The following is a 12,307-nucleotide window of genomic DNA, read 5'->3' as shown; positions in this document are numbered from 1 at the left end:
AACCTCTGGGGCGGACCACCTGAGTCCTGCAGGTAGAAGACGTTCACGGGCCTCCAGAGCGGGGAGGGTCTGCAGCTCGCCCCCCCCCCCCGCATGAAGGGCCAAGACCTCCGGGACACGAAGAGTCTGCTGTGACACGTCCAACATTTACATACAAGTACAGACAGTTTGTGCCCCCCCCCCCCCCTTAGCTGATTTAAGTAAAAATATTGTTTAGAAAAAAAAAGGTAGAGATTCATGAATTTGATAAAAAATAAAACTTTATTTTTCTACACTGATGCAGTTGAAGTACAAGTTAAAAAGTCATGATGTTGTTGGACACGAGATAAAGTAACGTGTAAAATAAATTAAAATATAGATGCAAATAAAAACATTATTAGCAAAATAAAATGTTAAATCTGTGCAAAACCAGGCAATAAACACACAAAAAACGCACAAGCTTTGGTTGGTTTAAGTATTGAGTGGTCAGGTCAGGGGTCAGAGATCAAAGGTCAGGTAGATGCTCTCTCCATCTCCGACCTTGACCAGCTGAGTCTGCTGTAACTCCGGAACGATGGCAGTGACGGCGTACGTCCCCGGCGAAACCTCAATGACGAAATCTTCACCCGACGCACGACCCTGCAGAGAAAGACATTGGCTCCAAGAAATCAGCAAATCCATAAGCACCAAAATATCTCTTGAATAAAAATAGTGTTTTCAAAAAGGGGGCGGATGCTTCTTACCTTGCAGCGGGGAACCTTTGGGTGTTTTCTGGCTGACGTCGTCCCAACAGACGGCCGCGAGTGGAACCTGGACACGTGGCTCCTCTCGGCGTCGGAGGGCTCGGAGCCACAGCCGGACTCATAAAGCCTCTGCAGACAAAGGGAACCGGTCACGTTTTACTGCTCGGGGGTCGAGGGCTGAAAGCGCTGAGGGGCAGGCAAACGGTCGCCGACCTTGCACTGATGCGTCGTCTGTGCCATGAGGCCTGCAAGGGCTGCAAAGACATCGTCGAGCTCTGTGTGGGGTCTCTGCAAAATGTCAAATGCGATGGAAGTGAGACACAGAATTATCTTTGAGGCCCAAACGACAGGGGTGGACGTAAGGGAAAGCACGCAGGGGCACCTTGGCGGGCATCCGTGCGTCTTCGTCGGTCGTAGTGGGGGTCCGGGACACTCCGGTGCTCGTCCAGTCCACACTGCGCCTGGAGGCCCGCTGCAGCACTTCCTGTCCCAAACTGGCAGAGCGACGCAGAGAGGACTCCAGCCAGGCTTGATTAGCCATGAGGAGGTCCAGTTAAACTCAGGGGTCCTTCACCTGAGGGCAGGAACAGGCTGCTTTCTTTACCCTTCTGAACCGCACAGTACACACATTGAGTTCAGTTGTAGCAGAAATCTACTGGTCTTTCCAGCTTATTTGATACCAGTCTTCATAACATTATATTGAATATTTGCTGTCTTCTTTGGTATCAAACAGAATTAACATGAATTTTGAAGGCTGGGGGATATGAAATGAACATTTAGAACTGTCCATCGATTTACAGAAAGTTTGGAGATCAACGAAAAATAACTAAGTATACTTGACAGGAAAACAGCGCATGCGTGAAGATTAACGCAACTCACACCACCCATAAAGCGGCTCGGGTTTTACTTTAAGTGGTTACTTACGTTACTTCCCCTTCTAAAAAAAAGAAAACAGTCGTGGCGATTCGTCTAATTAGAACACCGAGTCAAACAATTACACGTTCCAATTATCACAGCGTCACCAAACCACCGGGCGAAGAGAGAGTTTGTGTGTGTGTGTGTGTTTACCTGTGAAACGCACTGACCATCAGCAGGTCACAGGGGAAAAACACATCGTCACAAGCTCTCAGCTTGCTGCATGTCACGATAATGTTCATGAAGGCGGTGGTGTCTTCAAGTGACGGGACAGGAAACCCCGCCTTGCAACTTAACCTTTCTTCAGCGGTGTTCCGATCAAGCGGCTGCCGTATCCACTAGAGCCTACGTCATCACTCATCGACCGACCGCGTCACAGCGGCTGCGACTCGTCTGCGCCATTCCGTCGGATCCTTCGAAACGGGCTGAAAACGTAAACAAAGACTGCACAGTGGGATCAGACTGTCATATTAAAATGCATACATTTAAAACATGAAAGATAAAAAAGACAATATTCACTTAAAACATCTTGTAACCGCAATAATGACAAAACCATAGTATAAACAATAACATTATCCTCATCTTATGAGCCTGCAATAAGTATAAAAAGTATAAATCCCCACAATTGTATATCATGTTTTTTGACGTGAAGTTTGACATGTGGCAGGAAAGTGCTGTCCCATTCATATTTCAACCATCTAAAGGCTTCAGTCACACTCAACCACTAACCAGGTGAGGTCAGGTAACTTCAGGTTTAGGAGAGGGGGGGGGTATTGGAATTGGGCCCTGATGTAGCCAGAGGTCACTTTAAAAATATAAATACACAAATTTAAAAAAATTAAAAAAACTTCCCTGACATTAGTCACCCATGTTGGATTTATAAATACACTTTCTGTAAGAACTGCTTAGTTGTAACTTGTTAGAAGTCACTAAAATGAGTTTCTGGTATTTTTAAATGCCGTTTTGGTTGACAGTCTTGATTTCCTCTACTTTAGGATTGCAAGTTTATCACTTAGCCAATTGTAATTAAGCTTAAAGACTCGAAAATGTTCTCCGGGTCTGAAATATTCTTCAGAGGAGAACCATTAGATTTCGCTGGCTGGCTTAATTTTATACATTTTGAGTTAAGGCTTTTACTGTTAACCCCAGCAGGTTGAGTCTAGCACTGCTGGATAAGAAATACATTCGGAGCACACTGCAATTCTGGAAATATGTTAATTAACAAATTTGCACTTAATTCAACATGCAACACGTGACTTTTAAGCTCAAGATTCAAACACAGCACAAATCACAACTGTCATATTTTAAGTATTTAAATTAGACATGACAATTATGTAGTTCCATTTATACAGTTTATTTTTGCAAAAACACTGACAGGAACATTATGCCATCAGCACACAGGCTCCTCCCACTGCCTTGATCTTCTCCTCAGCCCGTCGGCTGAAGAACTTTGCCTTGACGATCACAGGCTGTTTGGGCAGCTTGCCTTTGCCCAGGACTTTGTAGTAGCCCTGCAAATAACAAAACAATATTAGTGCAACCCGATAACCATATGTGAACTTTTTACATGACAATTCGGCTCTACCCATTTCCCTAAATGGACAATAAGCCCATCATATTATGGATCCACCACCATTATCCCACAGCGGCAAATTAATCCCACTTAATGAACACATATGAGAGACTATATACAAAGTACAGTTAGGAATTTCTGAATCAGTAGATGAGATATTACCTTATCTACTACTGTCATGTTATTATTCATTGTATTATAACTAGCAACACATTTAAGTAAGGACAGAAAGTTTGTCACTATAGTATCAAAGCTCATGGTCTAAGCATGGTTGAATTTATTGAATTATTTAATAGTATAAAATTATGAGTTCTGACTAGGAAAAAAGTTAACTTAATACTGTACACATCAGATGAGATCAGTTTATCCAATACAGAGGGAGGTACTAAATATGTTTATCAAAAATGGGACCAGTGAAATAATCATTTGTATCCAGATTGCAACCCCAAATCTTAATTTTAAAATGTTATCTTTCAACCATGTCTCAAATACACCAAAGACCCTATTTCGAATAGGTAACAGCCATACCCCAATCAATCGACTTTCAGGATGCAGTTTTTTTAAGCACATCGGTTGGTAAACAAAAAGCGCCAATGAGTGGGCGACCTGCCACTAAGACCAAGACCTGTTCCCCCCCCCCACAGCCGTTTGTCACAAGATACAACTTTGTACGTCTATACTTTCAGTCTTAAAAAGCAACAACATCTATGCTAATGCATTTGCTACTATTAGTGGATACATCAGCTCATGGACTCTGAAACAGGCCCCAACTCTGTTTAGAGATGAGGGCTGGAGACCAAATACTCGTCTGGGACTCTGGCATCGGTCAGTACTTACGGCGTGCACAGCATCGATGATGGGTGCAGGTCCGTCGGGCTTCTTGCTGTGGTTGAGCCTGGTCTGCTCGGACACCAGCGTCCACAGCTTGTCCAGGTTGATGGTGGGGCAGTGGGTGGCGTTCCTCTTCAGATGGTAATGTCTCATACCCACCTTACCAAAGTACCCGGGATGGCTAAAGAGTCAAGGAGGAAAGAAAAAAGGTCAAATGTCATCGCTTCAAAGAGTGAAATAAACAGCAACTCCAGGTCATGAGCTGAAAGCTGCGTCAGAAAGGTTAGGAGCAGTGGTGGCAAGATGTTATGAATGCAAAACGTCACAAGTACTTTCTTCAATTATTTCCCGTTATTTTAAGCGATATCAAGCAGTTTGTAACTGACCATGTGGTTGACTGGACTACAAAACAGGCCAGTCGGTGAATAGGAACAGTCTTCAATCTAAGAGTACTCTAGCACACCGAGCCAATAGTCATGTCAAGGTGAGACTCTAGTCTCTACAGCAAAAGAAAAAAAATCACCCACTGAACAGATACCGAAACATGAGGCAAAAGGAAAACTGCAAAGTAACATGATGAAAACCCAATTTCTATTTGGCTTAATGATCCGTTTTCTGGGGAAAGTATACACAGTCCAACAGCTGCAATTTACGGGCTCACTTTACCAACAGATTGTGTCACCATCACAATTAGCAGAAGCTCATCGTGTTATGCAGCACTTACTATTTGTCGAAGTTGATTCTGTGGTGATGCATACCACCAGCATTACCACGACCTCCAGGATGCTTTCTGTGTTTGCCTGTGGAAGTTGGAAGAGTTGAAAGTAAAACATGTGTCGCGCCCACATTGAGACAAACTGAAGCTTTGGAGGTACTTTTAAAATACAGGTCATGTCATCACTTACCAATGCGACCATGTCCGTGGCTGACGTGTCCTCGGAGCTTCCTAGTCTTGGTCTTCTTGGTGGGCTGTAACAGAAACACTTGGTATCGTTAGAATAAGTACCGAGCGTCAACAATCGTGCTTCGATCATTGCTAGTGGCGCAATGTTAGCTAGCACGTTCAAAGAAGGCTAATCGTTGCTTGCGTTACTTGGATTTTAGTTCGGCCTTTTGTTGTTAACTTTAAACCGGTGACATCACATAACACCGAAGCAGGCATTCGCATGCGGTTACTAATTATTACGGAATAAATCAAAACCGTGGTCCCTTGGTAAGCTAGCAGCTTACATGCTGCCTAAAGTAACAGAAAGCTAATGCTAACTGCATAAACCGGGCGACTGTGGTCCATCACAACGTACAGCATACGATTTACAATGTTTTACCGGTCACTTTCTGCATTTTAAACCGTGACTAAGGCTCTAACATTTATTCAGAGTACGCGGGTACGACGTGTGATTATAAGAGCGAATATGCTGGCTGAGTGATGCAGGCCGCCGAGTCGACAGTAATTTGCTCACAATATCCCATAATGCTACTATAACACGGGGGAAACAACCCTGTAATTAACCGTAGGTGCCGGCTAGATAATATACTGCCACCGGACGATAGTTTGCTGTAAGAATCAACGTGGATGGGCATAGATCTAGATGCATTTCGGAGCAGAGGGATTCATGACGGCACCTACCATCTTGGAGGCTAGTTGAAAGAGGAACGGGATTCGCAAACCACGCGGTTTTGTGCGAGATTTGGCTCCCTGGCGACAGAGTGCAAATCAACCCACAGCGACGCTTAGCGGTGGACGACGGGAATTACAACACAAAACACCCACTATAATATAAGAAGATATTATATGTACAGAGAAATCAAATAATACAGATGAGTTCTTACTACTATTACTACTATGAACTATTTATTGAAACGTTTTATTCATAGGCTTATTTTATGTAAACCTTCACCCCTGTAATAATATAGGATTTGGAAAGAACAATTATCTCGACATTTTTAAAACACAGGTGAAATACAGCAATATTATAAATCACTCGAAGAACTGCTACACAGTGTTGTTGACTATCTGAAAATTACTTTATTTATATATATACATTTTATGTATGTAATTGTTTTATCTGCTCAACAATTATACCTTCAATACAATTTAAAATATATATATTTAAAATTAATTTGAATTCCATTGTAGAGGATGAATCAATACCACTTTTCAGAGCATTCGTAGCCCAAGGTCATCAGCAACTCCTTAAAGATAAAAAAATGCTCAGCTAATGCCACCTGATATTCTGAAAAATAGACTTCTTTTGTGAAGAATTTACAGAGTGTTATCAGTACTTTTACTAATCAGAATTTTTCCCCCAGAAAGCCAAATGCATGTTGGCTATATGCAATAACTTATTTAGATCAAAAAAATAAACCTTGATGAAGTTATCCAAAAGAGAAACATGCACCAGAGAAACATTTACACGTTGTCTGTCATTCAGAGTTTGAGTCAACTTCACAGCCTGCTGGTCATTGGTCAGAATCGTGAAATATGTTTGTATCCTCAGACGAAGAGGAAATAATCGGAGCCACCACGGGATTCGAATTCAACACACCTGGAGGGGATTGTTCTCTTTTTTTATTTTTACCCGGGTCTCTGATGGCTGTACTTCATGTCACCACTCAAGTGATCCCCCCCTCGATACAAGTGTCGTCCCTCAGGTCCCCAGCTCACACCTGCAGGCACACTCACCTGTCTTCCTGAAGCAGACCTCGCTTTGTTCTCGCCTACATTCACATAAGAAATAATCATAGTGCAACTTTACCCTTCAATATGTAAAATGTTTTTGTTTATTACTGTTTCACGTGTTTACTTTAATATATATTTTTCTTGCACAAGTTAAATCCATCTCAAAATTACACTACTTCTGCGGTTTCTTTGGATGTTTTCTGTTTCTTTTAATTATTTAGCTGGGCTCACACAGGAGGACATCTCAAAACCAGCAGCATCTTCTGTTTTCAACTGTGTCTCCCCCAAGAGGCCCCCCCATCTTCATGGAGATGGCTCACCTGCCTCACAGGCGCCATGGCAACTCCCCCCAAAAGGCGGCAGGGCCGCACTATTGCCACGGGCAGCCGAGCGGCGGCTGGCACCGGAGGCCCCGCCATCGGAGACCGGCCCGAGTCCCACGACTACGGCAGAGGAGCCGAGCCGATCATTAGACTCTCCACACGTAGAGGGTTCAACGATCGAGCCGAACGCGCTCATCACGACGGCCCGGGGGGGCGGGGGGGGGGGGGAGAATTCACACCGTTAAAGAGGAGGGAGGGAGGGAGGGAGCCATCAAAGGGTTCTTGTTGTTTGATTTGACGAGAAGTCACTAAGGCGGCATTTCTTTTATTCTATTTGGTTAAAAGCTCTGGATTCTGTGAGATGGAACAAGAGTCGCCTTCCTGCAACGGGAAGACGGCAGCCGCCTCGCCTTCATCCGGAAAACCACAACCTGGAAGAGCTGTGGCAGCTTTACTGAAAAGAATAAGGTAATAAAAAAAGGCCAACCGGGGGGGGAAGCTCGTTAGCAGTGATAAGCAGGTGAAGAACCTCTTCAGCTTACAGAGTGGAAACGTGTTGACGTGATTTCTGGCGTCGTAGACTCGCTGTGTTGAAGAAGCCTGGCGTGCGTGTGTGTCACAGAACGAGGGAAGTGGGCCTTCACTTTTGTTGTGTTGTCCACGTCGGACGATACCGCCGGTGCCGTAGCTCGTCATGTGACTATTCCCCCAGGCAGCTAATATTCTACTTACCAGTCCAACAAGCCTTCGTAAATATATATATATATATTTCCACAGGTTTCCCCCGGAGGCCCAAAGGATTCTGGGTAACTCCCGCATACCCGTTGTGAGCTTGAGGCGTCTGAACCTCCGGTCCGTTCGCCTGACCTCTCTGCAACCCGTGGTGTCTCTGGTCCGGCTGCCGGGCCGGGGGCGGGCCGAGCCCAACGAGCAGGTACGCAGGCCGAGGTCCGAGCACCTGACTTGTGCTTAAGATCTTTTTGTGACCGCCTGCGTGTCTCTTGTCTGCAGAATGGAGTCAGTGGCGCGCAGGCGGACCCTTCAGAGGCAGCAGAAGCGTCCCCCCAGAACCACTGTGGCCAACCAGAGACGGCGCCGACCTCCTGGACCGAACCGTACTGCCCCGACGGCTCCCCCTGCGGAGAACCAGAGCAGGACTCGGGCTTTGACTGCGACTCTAATCCAGACCAGGCCTACATCCTGTTTGACTCCGGCTCCGACGACTGGGACCCGGACGGGAGAGCCGATTCTGCAACGTTTTATCTGGATCCGGATCCGGAGCAGACCATCGTGATCGAGCTGGATCCCGAACCGGTGGCGGATCACGGCGGCTTCCTGGAGCTGGAGGATGAAGCCGAAATCGAATGCGAGGTGGTACAAATGGACGACAGCGCATGCGAAAGAGACTGCCGCTCTCCGAAGGAGGAGGAGGAGGAGGAGGAGGAGGAGGACTCATCCGTCCACAGACCTGGACCCGGACCCGGATCCGAGGAAGCGGAGAGCGAAGACTTTTGTGCCGTGTGTCGGAACGGAGGAGATCTGCTCTGCTGCGACCGCTGCCCCAAAGTTTACCACCTGGCCTGTCACGTACCTGCGCTCGCCAGCTTCCCGCCGTGAGAGGGCCGCAGCGCGCCAAAAACACCAACAAAATAAAACACACCACAAGGTGAATTGTCTCCCATGTTTAGACCGTGAAGTAACGCCCCCCCCCCCCAACCCCCCTCTTGTGTGTCCTACAGAGGTGACTGGGCGTGTACGCTGTGCAGAGCTGACCAGGAGCCCCTGGAGACCTACGACTGCGAGAGCGAGCCCTCCTGCGGGGGGGTCGGGGCCCCGTACGCGCTGTCCAGCCGGGACCAGAGGGTGAGCAACACGTCTGGACGGTCCGTTTCGTTGCCGTGGCGACAGGTTGACTCGAAGTTAGAAACTTAAAGCGCGGGGGGGGGGGGGGGGGAACGCCACAACGCGATGCTTTGCGGGGCGATTGGTTGGTTCCGCTCCTGTTCTGTTTCCATGGTTTCAACACAAAGAGACCAGTAGAAACGGGTTCATTCATCATGCACCAAGTGTACAGAAAGTTATGCAGTCGATCCATTCCATTCTTCTTTCCAAATGTGTCTCAAACGTCAGACATCATCCCACCAGTGGGTGCAGCAGATGTTTGCTGCTGACTCTGCGTGTGTGTGTGTGTGTGTGTGTGTGTGTGTGTGTTTCCTCCGTACAGAGGTGTGAGAAGCTGACTCTGCTGCTGTACCGCCACGCGCTCAGCGCGCCGTTCCACGAGCCCGTCAGCGCCCTGGTCAGTCCAACGCGCCCACACCACAAACATCAGAAACTGCGCCGCGTACTTTGTTTAAAAGGAGCGGTGTGGAGGACTTAGTGAAGTCTAGTTGCTGATTGCTACCAACAGAACACCCCTCTGCTCACAAGGAGAACTTCAGGTGGCCTTCAGGTCACATTCAAGAGTCTCCCTCCAGAACCTGTGTTGGGTTAGTCTCTTCTGGCCTACTGCAGAAACATGTGTTATTTTTCTGCCAGTAAATCCCCAGTAAAATTCTTATTTTTCTGCCAATAAATCTCAGTAAACCTACACAAATCTTCAAGAAAGTTAAAGAAACGTATGTAAAAAAAACGTCAACATGGGTTCCATCCTACACGCCATCATGTGACACCACTGTTGGTTCATCAACAGCGAAGAGAAGCTCTCGTCCAGAGAGGTTATTGCAAACAGCAGGTGATGACGGCATTAAGTAGAGAAAACATCGGCTTGTTAATCTCTCCGCGCAAAAGGTTCCACTCACATTTCAAAACAATCTGGGGGAAAAAAACGGAAAACTATCTCCACCACAATGACGTAATCTCTGTGAATGTCCTCCAGGCCCGAAACTACTACCAGATCATCAAGAGGCCCATCGACCTGTCGGTGATTCGCAGGAAACTGGACAAGAGCAACACTCTGCACTACTTCACTGCCCAACAGTTTGTGGATGACGTGCTGCTGATGTTCAAGAACTGCGCCACGTTCAACTACGTGAGTGCGTCTTTTTCCCGCCTTGATCTGATCATCTAAAGCGTGATTTGAACTATTTCTGCACCGTGGCCCAAACGTATTCCACGTGTGTAAGCTTTCTAACCAGATCCAGGCAGTTTTTTTCTTTTTTTTTTACGAGGCCCAGTGCTCAGCTTTGAGCTCAATGCTGATGTCGCCGTGTTCAATGCAACATCTTTTCCATCTTTAGTTTAATGTGTCACCAAGTTTCAGAGAATAGAAGTAAACAGGGACATGTTTTGAGTGGTGAATTAAAAGGAAATGTCGCCCGCTGTTGAGGTGACAAACTTGTCAACGGGGCTCCTTGGTGGACTATAAATATAAATGAGGTTTTAAATCCATTAGCATAGCTTCGTGAGTCACACATCCGTCCTCTTGTCTGCCCTCAGCCGGACTCGGAGGTGGCCCAGGCCGGCCGAAGCCTCCATCAGTTTTTCGCGAGCCAACTGACGGACGTTTTCCCCCACCTGGCGTTCCCCTCGAGCAGCCGGGGCTGGAGCGACGGCGCTCGCCTCCGCCGGCTCTGCAGGAAGGGGAGGGAGAACCACAGGAAGAGGAGATTCGTCTTCAGTGGGAAGAAGTACTACCTTTGATTGGTTTGAACAATAAGAACAAGCCGCACAGCCAAAGGACTCCCGGCATTCCTGCTTCGGCATGCCAGCAATGACCTGCCGGTCCACCTGCCGGTCCACCTGCCGGTCCACCTGCCGGTTCACCTGCTGGTCCACCTGCCGGTCCACCTGCCTATCTACCTGCCCATCCACCTGCCGGTCCACCTGCCGGTCTACCTGCGCACCCTCCAACTGCTCATCTGAATGTATGAACACAATTGATCTCGCAGTCCTTTTTTGCCCGGGCTAAATAAACACAAGTTTACATTGTATCTACTGTATTTGAAGTTAAAGTCGGATGTATTTTAAAATAATATAAATCATTCTCCGGTCTTGGACTTTTATCATCCCTGCTACGGTGAATATTTATCATTTGGCTGGTAAAGATCTTACTGAAGTAAAACTACCAGGTTAAAAATGCTTGAGTAGGAATACAAAAAGAAAATCAATCTTACTTACAATACGTTGGATTACTGGGTTTTCTTCTTCATTTCTCTTTCCAATGTTCTCCCACCAGGTGGCGTGTTGGATCTTAGACTTTTGGATAAACAGTCCAAGGTTTAAAATTACAGCTTAAAGGTTATTTAGCATTTTCTTTTTTTTCCATTTTAAATAACCCTGCTACTTCTCTCCCAGCTGGTTTCTTTCAGGTCGATTCTCTTGCTCTGAAGGAAAAATTGACCCCCGAGCAGATAATAAATTACATTAAAAATGAATCCATAGTTTATTTAGTCCATCGTCTTTTTGTCCCGCATTTTATTGTCCCTTAGTTTGGTTTATTCATGTCATGGTGTGATTTTTGATGGGTGGGCATGTCTGAAGACTGCTGGGAATCTTTGTGAAACGACGCTTCTGATCAATCATCACAAGAAATAATCCCTCAAAACCCCCCTGTTTTATCCTCTCTTTGCAGGCAGCTTAGCTCTTATCCTCTCAATTTTTTAAATGTATTGAAATAAACAAAGGCTTACAGTCCAAATTCCAAAATAATTGTTTGAAATGTCAGAAAGCCGGAGCACCATGACTCGAACGTATTCTCCACAAAGCAGGTTTCTTTACGCTGGCGTCACCCCGCGAGCCGCTGATGATGAACTCCATCATCCTGTCAGGGCAGATGACATCATGCGGAGCCACGTCATTAAAACACTGAAGTCTTCAGTAAAATACTGTCGCCTGGTGAACTGAACCCAATGACGGATCCAGGGGGGGGGGGCTATTACTTACTAGTTAGTTATATTTTTGGAAAAAGAACGTGAAAAAAACAAAAACTGATAAGTCACCCTTTACAAAGAGTTTGTATACAGCCTACAATAATTCCATTCATCATTATTAAACCTGCATTGCCACCATTACACTGTTTTAGCTCCTAAATTCATCACAGAGAACCCTCCAATAGACAGAAACACCATATTCACACCTAGTGTATTTATTCTTTAATATGTATGATTTAACAAACGTTTCCTAAAGCCTTGTTGATTTATACAAAAGAATCAGTTTCTCGTAGAGACTGAATAATTTAGAGTAATAAAGACAACATGTTGCACATTTACGTGAAAGATAACTTGCTTAAAACCAGAAACTTCTCAAGTTACAGTTGAAGAAC

The 12,307-nt window shown here is 45.9% G+C and overlaps 2 protein-coding genes and 1 non-coding gene across 4 annotated transcripts; all 3 read right to left on the bottom strand.

Moving 5' to 3' along the window:
- Positions 1 to 242: 242 nt before the first annotated feature.
- On the bottom strand, positions 243 to 2,104 carry akip1 (A kinase (PRKA) interacting protein 1). 2 transcript variants are annotated; one of them, XM_037452319.2, is made up of 5 exons: positions 1,791 to 2,104; positions 1,105 to 1,313; positions 936 to 1,010; positions 723 to 851; positions 243 to 618 (listed from the first exon to the last, which is right to left on the bottom strand). In XM_037452319.2, the coding sequence occupies exons 2-5, from the start codon at positions 1,261 to 1,263 to the stop codon at positions 478 to 480; spliced, it is 504 nt and encodes a 167-aa protein (XP_037308216.2). In that variant the 5' UTR covers positions 1,264 to 1,313; positions 1,791 to 2,104; the 3' UTR covers positions 243 to 477. The 2 variants fall into 2 exon arrangements, with proteins under 2 accessions (XP_037308216.2, XP_037308215.2); XM_037452318.2 differs by having other exon boundaries at positions 245 to 618; positions 1,105 to 1,296; positions 1,791 to 2,098.
- An 871-nt stretch (positions 2,105 to 2,975) lies between these two features.
- rpl27a (ribosomal protein L27a) lies at positions 2,976 to 5,738 on the bottom strand. Its single transcript, XM_037452320.2, has 5 exons — positions 5,669 to 5,738; positions 4,947 to 5,010; positions 4,766 to 4,841; positions 4,048 to 4,222; positions 2,976 to 3,148 (listed from the first exon to the last, which is right to left on the bottom strand). Exons 1-5 carry the CDS (start codon positions 5,669 to 5,671, stop codon positions 3,020 to 3,022), a joined length of 447 nt encoding a protein of 148 aa, XP_037308217.1. The 5' UTR covers positions 5,672 to 5,738; the 3' UTR covers positions 2,976 to 3,019.
- LOC119196769 (small nucleolar RNA SNORA3/SNORA45 family) lies at positions 4,415 to 4,544 on the bottom strand. Its single transcript, XR_005114353.1, has one exon. It is a non-coding gene; the product is annotated as a small nucleolar RNA SNORA3/SNORA45 family (small nucleolar RNA).
- Positions 5,739 to 12,307: the final 6,569 nt, after the last annotated feature.

This window comes from Pungitius pungitius, chromosome 6 (genome assembly GCF_949316345.1).
Source record: "Pungitius pungitius chromosome 6, fPunPun2.1, whole genome shotgun sequence".
Taxonomy (NCBI): Eukaryota; Metazoa; Chordata; class Actinopteri; order Perciformes; family Gasterosteidae; genus Pungitius; species Pungitius pungitius.
The sequence above is the reverse complement of the archived record's forward strand: the minus strand, read 5'-3'. Positions and strand labels throughout refer to the sequence as shown.

Excerpts from the sequence above, each read along its gene's own strand:
- rpl27a (XM_037452320.2), bottom strand. Across the intron at positions 4,223-4,765 it reads AGAATCAACTTCGACAAATA|CCATCCCGGGTACTTTGGTA; the intron begins GTAAGTGCTGCA and ends TTGACTCTTTAG. Across the intron at positions 3,149-4,047 it reads TCATCGATGCTGTGCACGCC|GGCTACTACAAAGTCCTGGG; the intron begins GTAAGTACTGAC and ends TGTTATTTGCAG.
- akip1 (XM_037452319.2), bottom strand. The coding sequence starts at position 1,263 with ATGGCTAATCAAGCCTGGCTGGAGTCCTCTCTGCGTCGCTCTGCCAGT. Across the intron at positions 1,011-1,104 it reads ACGCACGGATGCCCGCCAAG|AGACCCCACACAGAGCTCGA; the intron begins GTGCCCCTGCGT and ends GACATTTTGCAG. Across the intron at positions 852-935 it reads AGACGACGCATCAGTGCAAG|AGGCTTTATGAGTCCGGCTG; the intron begins GTCGGCGACCGT and ends CTTTGTCTGCAG.